Raw genomic sequence first — 15,825 nt, forward strand, 5'->3', positions numbered from 1 at the left:
ATACTCTTATTTACTACGCGCGCGCGCCTATATTATTAAATCGTTTATTAATTTTATTTTAAATATAAATATTTAATATATTTAAAAATAATAATAAGTTTTATATAATTTTTATAATACTTTTTATATACGTATTATACGGTTTATTAAGAATTTAAATAAGTAATAATATTAACGAGCCCCTCTAGGTTATTATGCCCCCCTACGACCTCCTATTTACTTATTAAGGCCTAGTTACTAAGCTCTCTCTCCTTAGTTAAGAGGATATCGAGGCTATTAATAAAAATACTAAGAACTTTATTAAGTTTAAAGCTCTTATTAGCGGTTATAATAAGAGTAATAATAAAATAAATAATAATAATAAGAGCTTTAAAAAGCTTTTATTTATTCCCCCCTTAGAGTTTAAAAATAAAAATAAGAATATTTTAAATATTAAGCTTTTTAAAAAGAGTATATTATATATTATTATTTTAAGAGTTCGTTTTTAATAATATTTTAAAGTTTAAAAAACGTAAAGCTAGCTCTTTTTAAAAAGGTAATAAGAAGTAAAAAAGAATACTAAGAGGCTAAAGTACCCCCTATAATAAGTATAGTTCTCTTTACTATTCTAAGCCTATTTAATATATACTTAGTCCCTAAGAAGCTTAAAAAAGTAGCTCCTAAAAAACGGTTAGTATAGTATATACCCTATTTTTAAGTAGCCCTTTAGTATACTAATTCTAAAAATAATAGTTATTATTTTATAAAAAGTAGTAGCTAGTATGCATACTATTTTAATAACCGTTTAGCCGAGGGGTATATTAATATACTAATTATTATATAACTAATAACCTAAGCTCTTACCGAGGTTATTATAAATAGCGCTCCTTTTATTATAAATATATTATCCTTTTTTATTATTAAAAAGTATATTCTTAATTATAATTTTAATAAGAAATTAATAAGCTCTGCGCTATTATTTACTATATAAAAAATAATAAAAAGATATATAAAAACTATATTAGGTTCTATATAAAAGACTTCCTCCCTATACCCCCCCCGCCCCCTCCCCTAAGTATACTTATATTATTAGTTACGTTTATTATAATTATTTATAACTAACTTCTTATTACGTCGCTCGCTCTTATATTTTAAGTTATTAACTTAATAGTTATTTTACCTCCCGTACCCCCCGCTACTCTTACTATTCTTAGTTTTATAAACTTCGAGGTATATAAAGCGTAGTTCTTAGCGCGTATACCTACCCTCTTCGTTAATAACGCTATAATTTTAATAATTATATATTTTATAAACTAAGAGTTTAAATAATAAGCATAAGCCTAGGTCTTATTTTTATATATATATACTTTACGAAATAAAGTTATTTTAGGAGTTTAGGCTTTTAAGCTAAAAAAAGTTTTATTTTATTTATTTTAAACCTCTAAGCCGTACTCTAAGTTCTATTTATTATCTACTTTTAAGTATTAAGTTTTTTCTAAATATAGCCTAAATTAATTATTTTTAACTATTTTAGCTATTTATAATAACTTCTCGCGTATTATAAAAATTAAAAAGTATACGGAAATATTCGAACTTAGTTTATAAAAAGTTTTTAATAAGTCTATTTATTAATATATCTTTTATTAATATATAAATAACCTCGAAGCTACTTCTAATATACTTTTATTTTAGCTATATATTTTATATATTAATATAGCAAAGTTAAGTAGCTATTTTTTCTCCTTCCCCTATAATAAGTTAAATCGTTTACTAATTATCGTAGTTAATTAACTATACTTCTTTTAAGTTAAGGGTAATATTTTTAAAAAAGCGCTTTAAAACTATAATCTCTTTTATAGTTTTCTTAAAATAAAAAAGCTTAGTTTTAATAATTAATGTTATAACTATTACTTAGCGTACTAATTTTTATTAAATTAGGCTACTAAAAAGGAATATTATATATTCTTAAAATAATCGTTATATTACCTCGTTATTTATAAAGCTAGTATTTTTAACTAAAAATAATAATTACGTACTTAGTATATTACTATAATAGAGCATAAGATATTTTATTATATAAAAATATTAAATATAGTAATTAATTATTTTAATATAGGTTACGCTTAGGTTAGTTAAGAACCGTAATAATTATAAGTAAGTAAAAGCGATATCCGGTTTAATTATTATAACTATATAAAATATATTTCTAACCTTCTTTTAATAACTCTTTATTTCTTTTTTTATTACCTACCCCTCGTTTAGTTTAAACTCGTCCTAAAGAAGAGGGGTAACTAAATATAATAAATTTATAAAGTTAAAGCGCTTAGTAACTCGCTTAATATATATATCGTAAATAAAGTAAACCTTATAAATAATACGGTTTTATAAAATTCGTACTCTAAAAAAGTAATTAATTAGTCTATTTTCCTTAAGGTTAATATATTTTTTTATATTATTAATAATCCCCTAAGCCGCTTTTTAATTATTTTAATAATATAAAACTATAAAGTTATTAACGTAAAACACTAGTATTACTTTCTTATTTATAGTTTAATAAATATAGATCTCCTTATAACTATATATTATATTTATATTACGAAATATAGAGATAAAAGTTTAGAACTAAAAAATTAATAAGTTTTAGAGACTATATAAAGCACATTAGAGCTTACTTACTTTATTAATAACTTTATATCCTTTTAAAAGTTTAATAATTACTAATTTCTCGTTTTTAAGAGGTGCGTTAAGGAATATGTTAATAATATTATACTAATTAGCCTTAAAGTCGAATTAAGTAACTATTATTATTATAAGCCTAAAGGCCTTTATAACGAGCGTCGAAGCGTACGTATTTTATAAGGGGTTAAGTAGTTATATATTCTCCCTTATATATATACGTACTTTTACTTCGCAAACTTTGTTATTAACGTTATATTTATAAGTATATACCTACTTTAATAAAAGTAAGATCCCTTATTTAGGATTACGATCGACTTCCTCTTATATACTAATATCCCTTAGCTTTTTTATTTTTATATTTATAATATTCTTAAGTAGTTTTTATAGTTATTATAGAAGATATTTAATATTACTAAACTTCTTTAGTAAGCTTTAGAAGTTAACTTTAGTAAGTTATAGTTTTTAAACTCCTCTAGAGTGCTCTAAATAGGTCCTATAAACTACTCTTTTTATTATTTAATAAAGTATTATATATCCTATACTACTTTTTTTTATAGCTTTTTACTAATTAAGTATAAAAATAAAAAAAAAGTAGTTTTAATAATAGTTATAATAATCGCCGTTTTTTTATATTTAAATATAAGAGCGTTATAAAAATACTATTATTAAAGCGTTATAAAGGTTTACGGGCCTAGTTTAAACGTTTAAAACTTAACAAAGTTTTATTTAGTACTTAATAAAGCGGTTTTTATAAACTCTATTTTTATATAGTAATAGAGGTTTATTATAAAGGTTCCTTATTAACGTTAACTTTAGTATTAAGAATTACTTTTTTATAATTAGTACCTTATTTATTGCGTACTTTAGCGTTTTACTAAGAGCTATTAAGAATTAAAAGCTTAAAAACTTTTATAATATATATAAGCGCTTATAGGGAGGACTATAGACTATATAGAGCCGTTTATAACCCGGTTATTATATCCCCTTTTTTATCCCTACCCCTAAGCTTATATAAAGGGGTTATTTTAAGGATTAGTAATAATAATAAGACTATATTAGCCTCGTTAGCCTTATTAATCGTACCCTAGAGTATATGTATTAGTTATTTAGCGTCCTAAATAGTTAAAAATCTAATAATAATACTATCCTCGATTATAAAGTTATCTTAAGTATTAATATTTCTAAAATCTAGATCTACTTTCCTAAGTACTCAAACTAACTTATTATTAGTATTAAAGAGTTTTTATATTTCTTAGATTACTAAATTTACTTACTTACTTATAATAGCTTACTCCTCGTATATAGGATTATAAAAAACTTTTTTATTAAACTTAATATTCTTTATAATAAATACTTACTCGAGCGCGAGTACTTAGACCCTATATAAGTTATATATTTTTAATATATATTTAATTAAGTATCTTATATACTTATAAGGAAGTATTTTAAACTCCTTTTAATATATACCCCTTTTATAATCTTTATAAAGAAGGTATACTTAGTAATTATATATATAAAAACTACTAAGGTACGGGGTTACTAATTTAGAATCTTATACTTAATAACCCGTTTATTACTAATATTAATACTACTTTTACTAGTTAATTTTTATTATAATAAGCAAATCTCTTTTATTAGCCTCCTATAGGGTAATATTATAAATAAAAATTATTACTAATACTATCTTATTTTATAAATTCGTAGGGAGGTTTATAAAAAGGTATATTTTACGAGCTTTAGTAATTATAAATTAACTTACTCTTTTTATATTACCTACGGGTTTTTTTATATATAAAAATAGAAGTTCTATTCTAATTCCTAGCTCGTTATACTATATTTTATATACGCATCTAACGTTTATAATTAAAAAGGCGGTCTTATTATTACTTTGGAAAAAATAAATTAGAGTTCCTTTTTAATAACGAATTACTACTTCGAGGCTCTATAATACGAAAAGCACTTCTTTTTCTATTTTAATCCTTAAAAAGAACCCCCTAAGCTACTTACTATATTTATTAAAAGCTATAAGTATATATTATTATTTACTAAGAAATAGTTCGAAATAAAAAAGATCTTAATATATATAGTATTATAGCTATAAAGCTCTTTTTAAGAGTAGTTTTTTTAAAACTACTATTTTAGTATTAGATAATATATATACTTTATACTTAACTTATAATAGAGGTTTAATATATATACTTCGAGTCTTATATAGTAATTAATAAAAAGTATTAAGTCCGAGATAACCTATTTTAAAATACTAAAAGAGCGCGCTATTAAACCTCTTATAAATATATTAATATAAATAACGGAATTTTCCATAACTAACTAGTAATATAATACTAACTAGGTTTTATAAAATATACTTAAAGTTTATAAAAAAAAAATAGGATTAGAGGAGCTTATATTTAAAAAAGATTAAATTATTTTTTTAAATAAGCTACTTTTTAATAGTACTCTTATAAAACGTTCCTTATTATAAAGTATAATCTAAACTATAATATTAAAGTATACTTCTATTTAGTAAAGTCTCTAAAACTATATTAATATAAAATCCCTTAATATAAGCGACGTTCTAAAGCTTTAAATTATAAGTTCCCTTTCCCTTAAGTCCGTTTAAAACGCCCTTTATAATATAAATACCGCGTATAATAATAAATAATATAATAGTTCTTAATTTAATATAGTTATTATTACTTAATAATACGTAACTCTCGGGTTTAAGTAAGTTCTTATTATTAACTAAATATATTACTTTATAGCTATCTATTACTATATTTTAAAAAAGGGAATAAGTACTACTTATAGGGGTATTAAAAATTACGTTTACCTCTAAGTCCTAACTCTTTATAAGTATAATAACTACGTAGCCCTCATCCTAATTTATTAATAAGCTTATTATAAGTTAGTTAGAGGATCTTTTTAAAAACCCCAGTTTCTTAAGGGTTCTATCGTTTTTTAACTAACTAACTTTCTTAAGCTTATTATAGAGTAATTTCTACTTATTTAATTTAATAATAGCGAGGACTTCTTTTATATAGCTCTTTAATATTCGTATTAATAACTTATTAATATTTTAGTTTATAAATACCTATTCTAATTTTTAATATACTAAAGGGCGCTATAAGTATACGTAATTATAAAAGTACGTAACGTTACTCTTATTATTTACGTTATTAACTAAGTTAGAGCGTTTAGTAAAAATAAAATAAGCCCCTCTTTAACTTAAAAGCCGTTTAGTATATATATCCTAGGTTACTAAGCTAAATATATACGTAATTTCCTCGAGGGTCTTAATATATATTCTAAAGGTTATTAATTTACTAAAAGTTTTATATATACGTTAGTCCTATATAAGGTTAAGCTTAGACTTAACTATAACTAAGAAGTTAAATATAATAATCTTTTTATTAATTTTTAAAATATTATACGTTTTAGCTTAGAAATAAATAGATTACTACTCTTTATATTAATATTAAGAGTTAATTCTAGTCCTTATTTTATTAAGGGCTTATTAATATTCTTTTTAAACTATATTTTTAATTACTATTTTAGAGGGCGCAAATTCCTATTTTAAATATTTAACGATTTATTATATACTAAACTTAGCGCCGTCTTTAATAACTTTTTAAAATACGTATTTATAAAAAGTAGTATTAACTAATTTTATTAATTACTAAGTAAGGAGTTTAATACATATATTAATAGTATTACGTTTTTAAGCTTTAAATTATTTATATTTAGCTTCGATTTTTTATTATTTCTAAATATTCTTAAGTATATAGATCCTTTTTATAAATATAAAATAGGGATAAATTTATTTATATAAAATAAGTAGCCTAATTAGCTTTATAAAAAAAAACCTAGCTTAGTTTTATAAGTTATTTATATTTAAAAAAGTTAAAAGGGTTATATTAAGAGTTATATTTAGAAGCTATTAGTATAAGATTTTTTAGTTTTTTTAGTTATTTTTAAACGCTTTATAGCGTATTTAATAAGCTCGTAGTTCTTTTTTATTATAAGTCGTAATTAATTATCCGAATTTAAAAAATAAAATAAGCGCTATAAAAGGGTCGAGGAGTACGTTAGAATTTAGAGCGTTTAGGTTAACGTATTTCTAAACCTTAATGCTCTTATTTATAATACGGAGTATATTAAACTATTTAATCTAACTATTATAATTAGTTAATTTAGTTTAAGCTAAAGTTAGTATAAATATATTTATTATTTTAAAGAAATTATAAGAATCGTATTAATAAGTATATTATTATAATATAAAGTCTTAACTAAGAGCTAAGCTTATAACTATTACGAGTTATAGTATATAGTAATAAGTATACGGAGTATAGTAAAAATAGCTTAATATATTAAAATAGAAATAGATAAAAAGAAAAGGTTTATATATATAATATTTAAGATAGACACGTGATTTAGTACGTGACGGGCACTTCGTGAGATGCGGTTACTATCCCTGTTACGTGACAATCCTCATCGGTTAGGGCATGAGCACACTCACAGAGTTGTTACCTGAGCAGATTGTGAAGAAAATCCCTCAAGGTATTTGCAATCCGCACCTTGAATTCAACGATTGGGACGAGAGCGTCATCGGGTACAACGGCGCTACCGGCGAGGTCATATTCCAAAACTCGACGCCAGGCGCTCGGCGGATCAGCAGACGACGCCTTCGCAAAGTCCTTGCTGAAGGGCTCGATGTTCGCTGGGGAAAGTATCTCGATCAGATGATGCCCAGAAGTACCTCGATGGACCTCGTCTTCCGAGATGGAGAGAAATATGAAGCCGATTATGTCTTGGGAACAGACGGCGTCTCCTCCAAAGTCCGAGAATTGCTTATGGGGGTTGAGAAGGCTAGGCCAGTGCCATCAGGATATTCCATTGCGAACTGTGTCTGCAAGTACGGGGACGCAGATAAGGTCAACGCCGTGGTGAAGGCACACTCTGTGTGCGCGCTCATGCTTGGAACGGCAAACCTGGCTGGCTGTGGTGGTGAGTATATGGATGCTCGAAAGGTTTTCGTGCGCGTCTAAGCTAAGATTGTAGTCATGTCCGCGGAAGATCCGAACGATGTTGCCAGTTGGGAGACCTTCTGGGTCAAAGTATGGCGCGGTCACTCCGTCAGCCTGAATGGCCAAGAAGCCATTGACTATGCAAAAAAAGATCTATCAGGCATCTGCGAGCCGTTCCGGTCTGCTCTAGAATGGACGCCGGTAGGAAGCTCCTGCTATCTTGACGAGATGAAGTACTGGCTTCCCAGCCCATGGGAGACACACGATGGTAGAGTAACCTTGGCAGGAGACGCCGCTCATCCCATGTTGCCGTGTAAGTCAGACTTGATTGTGCGGTTACTGTCGGGACAGCCTTTTGGAACTAACGCCATCACTAGTCCGAGGCCAGGGACTTCAGCACGCGATCATTGATGTTCAGAACTACATAAATACACTGTCAAGGTTGAGAGACGTTCGTGAGGTTACCAGTCGCAAAGGCACCATGGAAGCGTATGGTGCAGACGTCGTCGAGCGGGGCTCTGTTGCTGTGGCTCAAGCTTTGAAAGAGGCAGAGAATTCGCTGAATCCGGACACCGTAGGGAATATGCTCATGGTTACCCAGGGACACGGGAGATCTATATAAGACCCCAGAGATGCGTTTAATGTAACAAAGATCATGCACTGTTTTCGAAACCTTGCAGTCAAGCCAATTCCAGTACATGTCGTTCATAGCTACTAGAAAACTTAACGTGCAGCTTGGTTTGGGAGCATCAAAATCCCCCAACACACAAGTCAGCCATGAACAAGCATTCAACTATCTTCGTTGTGCCCAGACAGCGACAACTACCCTCGGTTGGTACCTTATACGGCCACATTAAATGCTTCAAACTTCACTCATGCTGATGATGTTTGGTTTAAACGACTCAACGTCGCTGTCTACACTCAGGTAACACGTAACAAGTATCAAAGTAATTGCGGACGGCTTTCTTGGAGAGATCAGAGTAAATCAACGCATCCGGCAACATCCTTCCCCAAATCTGGTGCAGTTCAAGAAGTGCATGTAGAAGAACGAGCTCGTTGTCGAGTGTTGAAACGCTGTAAAATAATTCTTTACACACAGGTGGATGGTTACTGTCAGCCTCTTGTCCACACAACTTCGTTACTATGGGGAACATATGGCAGAGAGAAATATATGCATCGTTTTGGATATGCCCATAACGATTTGAATCCTAAAAACATCATGCTAGATGAAGAGGATAGACCTATGGTCAGTAACATGGTCTCGGCTAAGCTACTTGGGTCGGAATTATCTCAAATAGGTACGTCTGATTGAGATTATGGGATCCTGAATACATCAAGCAAAGTCAATTATGAAATTGGCTTGAAGAAAAACAAAGGGTGACTGCTGAGCCCTAAAGTGAGGAAGTTCTAACTAGATCTCCCTTCTTGGTGTGTCTTTGGCAACTTTAGCACTGCTTGTTCGAGCCGTCAGTGTAGAAGAAGTCCCGGTTGATCTTGATGGCATCAACGTGCCAAGTCTTGCCGTCGTCAGTCGTCTTGATACCAGTCGAGGTAGCGCCAGTAAGTTGAAGAGAATCGCCAAAGGTCTTGTCAGCCTTGGCAAGGACGACGGTGAGGTTGCTCCAGCCTGAGAGTGTAGAGTTAGCGCATGAGAACACACCCCAATTCAAGATAGCAGGCTCAGTCAACTTACTGTAGGCAGGGAGGGTTCCGCAGGCGCCTTGGTAACACTCGTTGCTGGAGTAGATGTAGGTAGGGGCCTTGCCGTTGCCGTCCACTGGGCTCTGCATCAGTATTGTCTCGTTGGTTGGGGGAGGTGAAAGTACTTACCGTCGGTCTGCTGCGAGACCATGGCACCGTTGATCCAGACCTTCTGAGTTACACCCTTGGAGGCATCGTAGACGACTAAGGACAGTCAGTTTTCGGCACTAACACAGTCATGAGACAAGCATCTGGAACGTACGCTCAAAGTCGACGTCGGACTTGGAGGGAATGGCGATGTATGGCTGGGCAACCTGGGTGGCTGCGGCTTGTTAGTATACTCCTACAAATCCGCAAGTTTGGGTTTCTTAAACTTACAACCGGTGAAAGTGCTGGCAGCCACGCACCACTCGGTGTTCGAGGCAGGGCAGCCGCTATGGAGGATTTCGTTAGTCGATGACAAGAAGAAGCCTAGAGCCGGACATGTCTCACGCAGCAGAGTTATCGGGGGCCCAGTTCAAGAGAGGCTGGAAGAGATCGCTGCCCTGGTCGCTGACGGACTGGGAGATGCCAACCCAGATTGACATCCACGGCTGGTCGTCCTTGTTACTGATGACGGTGCCGCAGGGAATGGACGGGGGAACGAGGGTGTAGGTGGCCTTGGTGATGACACTGCTGTCGGACCCGAGGGTGAACATGTTACCGAATTTCCACGCATCGTACTTGCCAGCAGCGACGATTCGCGCAGCGAGGGGGAGAACGGCAATGGAAGAGAATGAACGCATCTTGGCTGTTTGAGAGAAAAGAGTGAATGAATCAAAATGATAGGTCAGTACACAGCTGCAGAGTGCGAGGAAACGAGAAAAAGCCAAGACGCTAGGTTACATCCATCTTATAGTAGTGTTGGCTGCGGTTTACTCTGTACATAGGGCGTAGTCCAAGGATTAAAACTGGTCGTTTCGATGATTGGCATGGTTGACTCTGAGCGGCAAAACTCGCCGAGTTCAAATGAAGGGGTTTGCGACTGGGTTACGGCGGGTTTTCGTAGCGAGTATACGATGCCCATTTACTGGGGTTAGCCATGCTGACAACTCTTGATTGGCTTAGCGGCAAATCGGCACAACTCTGAGCGGCTGTTTCGGGGAGGATTCACCAACTGAGCATGTTTAAACTAAGAGCCGCCTTGAATGCGCGTGGGTATCTGTCTATCCACGACTCGGGCGATCCAAAGCCCTGATTGCATCTAATCTGAATTGCCGGTGGGAGCTGCTAGCTTCGACGTGACGATCATCGCAAGCTGCTGCAGCCCCGAACCTTCAAATTCTGCCCAATTACGCTTGAACTTGAATGACAATTTATCACTGGATTGCAAGCTAGAATTCTCGCCCCATTGAAACACGATCTCATTACATATTTACTCAGCAGTTTTCCTGCCGTGGTCAATCCATTCGGATTCCGTCTTGTTAGCAAGGCTTTGTCTGCCTCTTGCACAAAAGCCTTCAAGTGCAGTTTTGGTCATCGCTACGAGATGCCGGTTCATTGGCCTCACCAAGCTCGAAAACGATAACACAGTGCAGCAATTCTCTGTTTGTTCCCTTTTCCCCTTCGGAGTTACTGAGACGCTATGATAGTGTCCACGAGAAGTAGATGGTCAAAATACACTTACTAGTTTGTCGGTGGGCTGGTGCGCTGGGCTCCGAATCTTCGAAGGCAACGGCCACTTGAACACACCAGATTACATTCTGAAGGGCCAGCCACTTCACAACTCTCAATTACCGCATCCTTATGTTCTAGACCAGATCTTTGAGAAGAACTTCCGAGAGTATCGGAAGGAACCGAGAGGGGATGGCCAGTGACGTGCTCCCTATTATCGGGCACCTGAGAGCATACGAATGCCGCCTTATGTGATATTTGCAAATAATGGCAATTTCTCCTCCGATACCGTGCGATTTCAAATACACGTTCATTTCATCGCTAGTGACACCCATAACTAGTGGACGTCTATTCTCGTCTGTCCATCCGCCTTGGTCTGGATCGAGCCAAACAATGGCCCTATCTGGCTGAGCCTCAAATTTGTCCTTTTGGTAGCGCTTCGGCTCTGATATGTTTGCGATTCTTGGATAAAAAAGCACGGAGTTTGCGTGTTTACCTTGCCCACTGCACAGGTTAGTCTGCTTCATGATCCCTTGGAAGGCTATAGAATTGGAAGAGCGACTCATCAACAAGACAAGCTACTCTGAGTCCAGCTCAACTCTTCAGTTTCTTCAAGTCTGTCCCTGAAAAGTCATAAATTGTTTTCTTTTCTTGTGCTTTCTGACTTTTGGGTTCAGGTAGATAAGTGCTTGAATATTCACGCCCGCCGTCGCCAGGCAGTGAAGCCCATGGGAAGCGACTTTCGTGAGGGCGGATATTCGGCACGTCTATGGGGAACCCCCGGATAAGCTTAAAACTTGGATGCACACTTGCGTAGCCTTAAAATGACCCGTCCCTTTGGAACGACTTAATAAGAGCCAGAATGCTATTCCTCTGTTACAAGTCAATCAGTATCTGTGTCGTGCTTCAATGCTTCCATCAACTGGACTAAGAGAACGGACCATAATGCTCCGAATCAATTTGGAACCGATAGTGAGAATAACTTTTTGAGCATTCTGCAATCACCCCACCATGTCCAATAATAACCACAGATAGACTTCGTACCTGCACAGGCAGCACCCTTGCAGCAGTCACTCAACATCAGACGGCGTGCGCCACATGGCGAGACGAACCGAGAGCGGACTTTGAGATGCAGCGTCCAAGTCTCCTGACGGCTGGGGTTGATATTCTATGCAAGTTCCACTTCGCCAATAGGTGAGGCTTGAACACCGTCACGACTCTCTTGGGCGTGGAAGTATTCATAAGTCGCAACGATGTGTCAAGCTTCCTATTGGCGTCGTTCCCCCGATCGCGTAGGTCACAAGGTAGTAACAGTGGAAAGTGGTTGAAGTAAGAAAAGTAATTCGTGGCAGTGGTAGCTAGTCAAGTTCCCCTCCTGCAGTGTTTACCCAGAACGCCATGCCATGCGATCCTGATATGTAATCCGTACAACAAATCAAACAACCCATTACTTTAGGTATCTCATGCCTCCTTTCTTCAGACTCCCTCTCACATTCCCCCACCCCCTCAGTCACCCAGACTCATCCATCCCCACGTACCCAAACCACCAGCAAGGACGATGAATGTCAGGATACCCGCGCCAGCCTTATCCGCCGTCGTGATAGGCTCCGGCTCAATGTTATCCTTACTCTTGCTTCCTGCATCAGGATCACCCGCTGAAATACCACCCGTCGAATTCGTCACAGGCGGCGCAGCATCCTCGATAAGAAGACTCGACACGGCAGCCAAGACGTTCATGACCTCACCGGCACCAGAGGTCTTGTCGACGGCCGGGTCGACATAGACTTGCTCGTTCCAGTAGAAGCCGCAGGTGCGACCCTCGGCGCCGCCCGTGCACTGATTGACGGCGTGCTGCGTCGACTCCTTGAGGACGGGCAGAATCTTGTCCTTCATGAAGGGGGCGACCTGCGTGACGACGGACATCCAGCGGTGGACGTAGCCCTTGAAGGACAACATGTCGGCGGTGCACTGGCCCTTGCGGCCCTCGCAGGCCAGCTCGTAGGCGGTGTTGTTGGGGAAGAAGTTGAGGAAGAGGGACTCTGTCATCTTTTCGATGCGGCCTTTCCAGACGTCGGAACCGTTGGTCTGGTCACGGTCAGTATGAGTTCGTAGCTAGAGGGTTTCCACCTGCATTCGTGAGGTGGCACTTACGTAGTTGTACATGAAAGCGGCGCCCTGCGTGAGAATGGCCGCGTTGTAAGAGAATTGCTGCTTGTTGACGTCGGTGCAGTTGTGCTCGACGTGGCCGCCGTCGTAAACGTTCCAGGACTCGTGATCGATGTAGTTGACGGCCCAGAGCCAGTCCCAGGTTTTCTCGGCGTGCTGCGCGTACGTGTCGTTGTTGGTGTATCTGGCGAGGCGGGCGCCAATGTTGAAGAAACATCCGTTTGCGATGGCTGTGACATGCGTTAGCTACCTCTGCGTCCCGAACGTCCCCTCCTAGGAACCCAGATTGCGCTCGGGGGTCGCATACTGTTCTTGTAGTTGTATCCAGCATTGGAAAAAGGCACCTGCCATCTCAGACCTCCACCGCAGGTATCGTCGTGGCGATCGGGGCTAGCTTGCGTCGTCCACACAGCCTGCGCCAGTGCCAGCCACTGAGGCTTCTCTTCGGGCGGGTTCGGGAACTTGTTCTCTGCGGCCAACATGGCGGACATGCCCCAGAAGCCTTGGTCGTCGTTACCCAGCGATGCGGTGTGGTTTGGCGGCATGTAATCGGCATTGGGGCCGGTCTGGTGAAGCATGCCCTGCATGACGAGGTCGTTGTAGGCCGAGTCGCCCGTCAGCTTCCAGTAGTCGATGTAAGTGCCCATCATGGCGCCTCCTTCCCACCAGTAGTAGTCGCCCTTGTGCTCGGTTGGCGGGCCAGGTAAAATACCGGGGATCTCGCCGGTCTGGTTGCCCTTGTACTGTTTGATAAGGTCGTATGCGAGCATTTTTGCCGACTTTTTTATGTTGTCTGAACCGTGGGGAAGAAGCGGTGTTAGCAGAAGGAATTCTGCGGGATGATGGGCCGCATTGCATCTCATCGTGGGGCGCGATGATGACCGTGGGGTGAGAGGTGCTCGGCTTGCTTACCAGTTGTGTCGATGGTGTACTGCGCGTTGACGGCGGGGAGGCTGCCGACGAGCAAGAGTGCCGCCGAAGCGGCAGAAGCGAGTGAAGCGACCATGGCGAAGAGCCGGTCTACGGAAGAAGACGTAAAGCGCTGCTGAATGAGGAAACAAGATTGATGAGGTGTAATGCAAGATCCCTTAGAATCGGGTGGAGAAGGCGGTCGAATCGATTTATCGGTCGGAGGGGTTCGGGGTGACGACGAGTGAGTTGAAATGAAACCGAATGAGTCGATTATGACTGAAAATGAAAGCCGGGTCGAAGTTTGAAAAAGAAGGTTTTTCGTTTATGAGAAGCGACTGTTCATGAATGGGCGGCGCAAAAGGTAGAAGGGGCCGTAAAAGAGACTGTGGTTGCGGTGAGAGGTGTCGGTCGATCGGTCGGTCAGAAATTCGTATTCGTCGTCGGAAGCGAGTGTCGATTTTTATTTACTTCGATTGATTTCCCTGATTGGGGGTTCGGCTGGTATGGAAAAGTGAAAATCCTGCGGCGAGAAATGAAGCGAAGGTTGTAGTTTGGTGTGTAAGCTGTGCGTGTTTATTCGAGTTGAGGTGGAGGAATAAACGATGGACGGGTGTGAGTTGGGGATGGTTGCAGGTTAACCAACACGGCTTTGTCTTCTCACAGCTCAGAATCAGGATGCACGGGAAAGGGAAGGAAAAGGGGGGGAAACAGGCTTTCAAGGCCACTTTTTTTCTTCCTTCTCGGCAACTCTGGGCTTTTTGGGAACACAAGAAAATGGGAATCAACAGACACGGAAGACACACCACAGGAGGGCACAGGATGACGCGGTAGAAATCAGTCTTGGTGGCCGCCAAAGTCTTGGTATTCTTGGTAAAGTCTTGGCCTTCTGGGCATCGGGGCTGTGCAGCAAATGAGAAGTTGAGAAGATGCCTGGGCCGGGCAGCACTCGAGCACCCTTCACAAGGTTCGACACCAGCAAGGGCCCCCTTTGGACCAAATAGACCAGATGGATTTCATGAGATGCCGCCAGTCTCGGGACTATCCATTCTATCCAAGGCTCACAGGGCGGTTACGGTCCCACCGTTCATGGTTTGCCTCTTCCGCCATCTGCAAGGGCAGGCAACGCGGGCAGCACGAAGGATCACCTCACCTCATGCAGTATGTAGAGACCCGGAAACTGGAAGACAGGCTGTTGAATGCAAACACGGACCACACCAACCGAGTGAACCCCTATGGAGAGAGAGAGAGAACCAGAGAGATGGATGGATGGATAGGCTGGGGAAATGGGGTATGACATGGTTTACCTCTCAATGTCAATGGGACAATCGCGAGTGACGGCTGGGAACAGACGGATAGGGACGAACTACATACAATTGACGAGACGCCATTTGGGTTCAAGGACAACCCAAGACGACGAGTCCCGCGAAAAAGCACGCCAAAAAAGCCTCTCTCAAACAGGACCAGCCATCCCTACCCGACAACGAACATTGCCAAGACTCATCCCTCGCCAAATACGCGGGGACTCGGGAGTCCTCTCTCTGCCCGTCATCCTACAGGCTACGAGGAGTTAGAACTTGGGAGGGATTGTCACGACTCACGGCCCACGGGCACCATACGCTCCGAAGGGTTAGGCAAGGGGATTGCAGAGGGCAGAAGGAGTCCTGCCTTCAATGGACTTCAATGTGGATATGGTTGATGCCTCCGAAGCCCC

At 38.4% G+C, this 15,825-nt stretch overlaps 3 protein-coding genes across 3 annotated transcripts; 1 reads left to right on the forward strand and 2 right to left on the reverse strand.

The window, feature by feature from the left end:
* Positions 1 to 7,160: 7,160 nt before the first annotated feature.
* Positions 7,161 to 8,304, forward strand: CTAM01_11772 (uncharacterized protein; the record flags this gene model as incomplete). The annotated part of the gene is made up of 3 exons (XM_060527781.1): positions 7,161 to 7,662; positions 7,717 to 7,995; positions 8,060 to 8,304. The coding sequence occupies 3 exons, from the start codon at positions 7,161 to 7,163 to the stop codon at positions 8,302 to 8,304; spliced, it is 1,026 nt and encodes a 341-aa protein (XP_060377564.1).
* An 823-nt stretch (positions 8,305 to 9,127) lies between these two features.
* CTAM01_11773 (uncharacterized protein) lies at positions 9,128 to 10,168 on the reverse strand (the record flags this gene model as incomplete). Its single annotated transcript, XM_060527782.1, has 6 exons — positions 9,128 to 9,309; positions 9,376 to 9,459; positions 9,513 to 9,587; positions 9,646 to 9,705; positions 9,762 to 9,817; positions 9,876 to 10,168. 6 exons carry the CDS (start codon positions 10,166 to 10,168, stop codon positions 9,128 to 9,130), a joined length of 750 nt encoding a protein of 249 aa, XP_060377565.1.
* A 2,374-nt stretch (positions 10,169 to 12,542) lies between these two features.
* On the reverse strand, positions 12,543 to 14,208 carry CTAM01_11774 (glycosyl hydrolase family 76; the record flags this gene model as incomplete). Its single annotated transcript, XM_060527783.1, has 4 exons — positions 12,543 to 13,121; positions 13,188 to 13,432; positions 13,510 to 13,995; positions 14,115 to 14,208. 4 exons carry the CDS (start codon positions 14,206 to 14,208, stop codon positions 12,543 to 12,545), a joined length of 1,404 nt encoding a protein of 467 aa, XP_060377566.1.
* Positions 14,209 to 15,825: the final 1,617 nt, after the last annotated feature.

The sequence above is a fragment of the Colletotrichum tamarilloi genome (assembly GCF_030869305.1).
Source record: "Colletotrichum tamarilloi strain Tom-12 chromosome Unknown Scaffold_67.1, whole genome shotgun sequence".
Taxonomy (NCBI): Eukaryota; Fungi; Ascomycota; class Sordariomycetes; order Glomerellales; family Glomerellaceae; genus Colletotrichum; species Colletotrichum tamarilloi.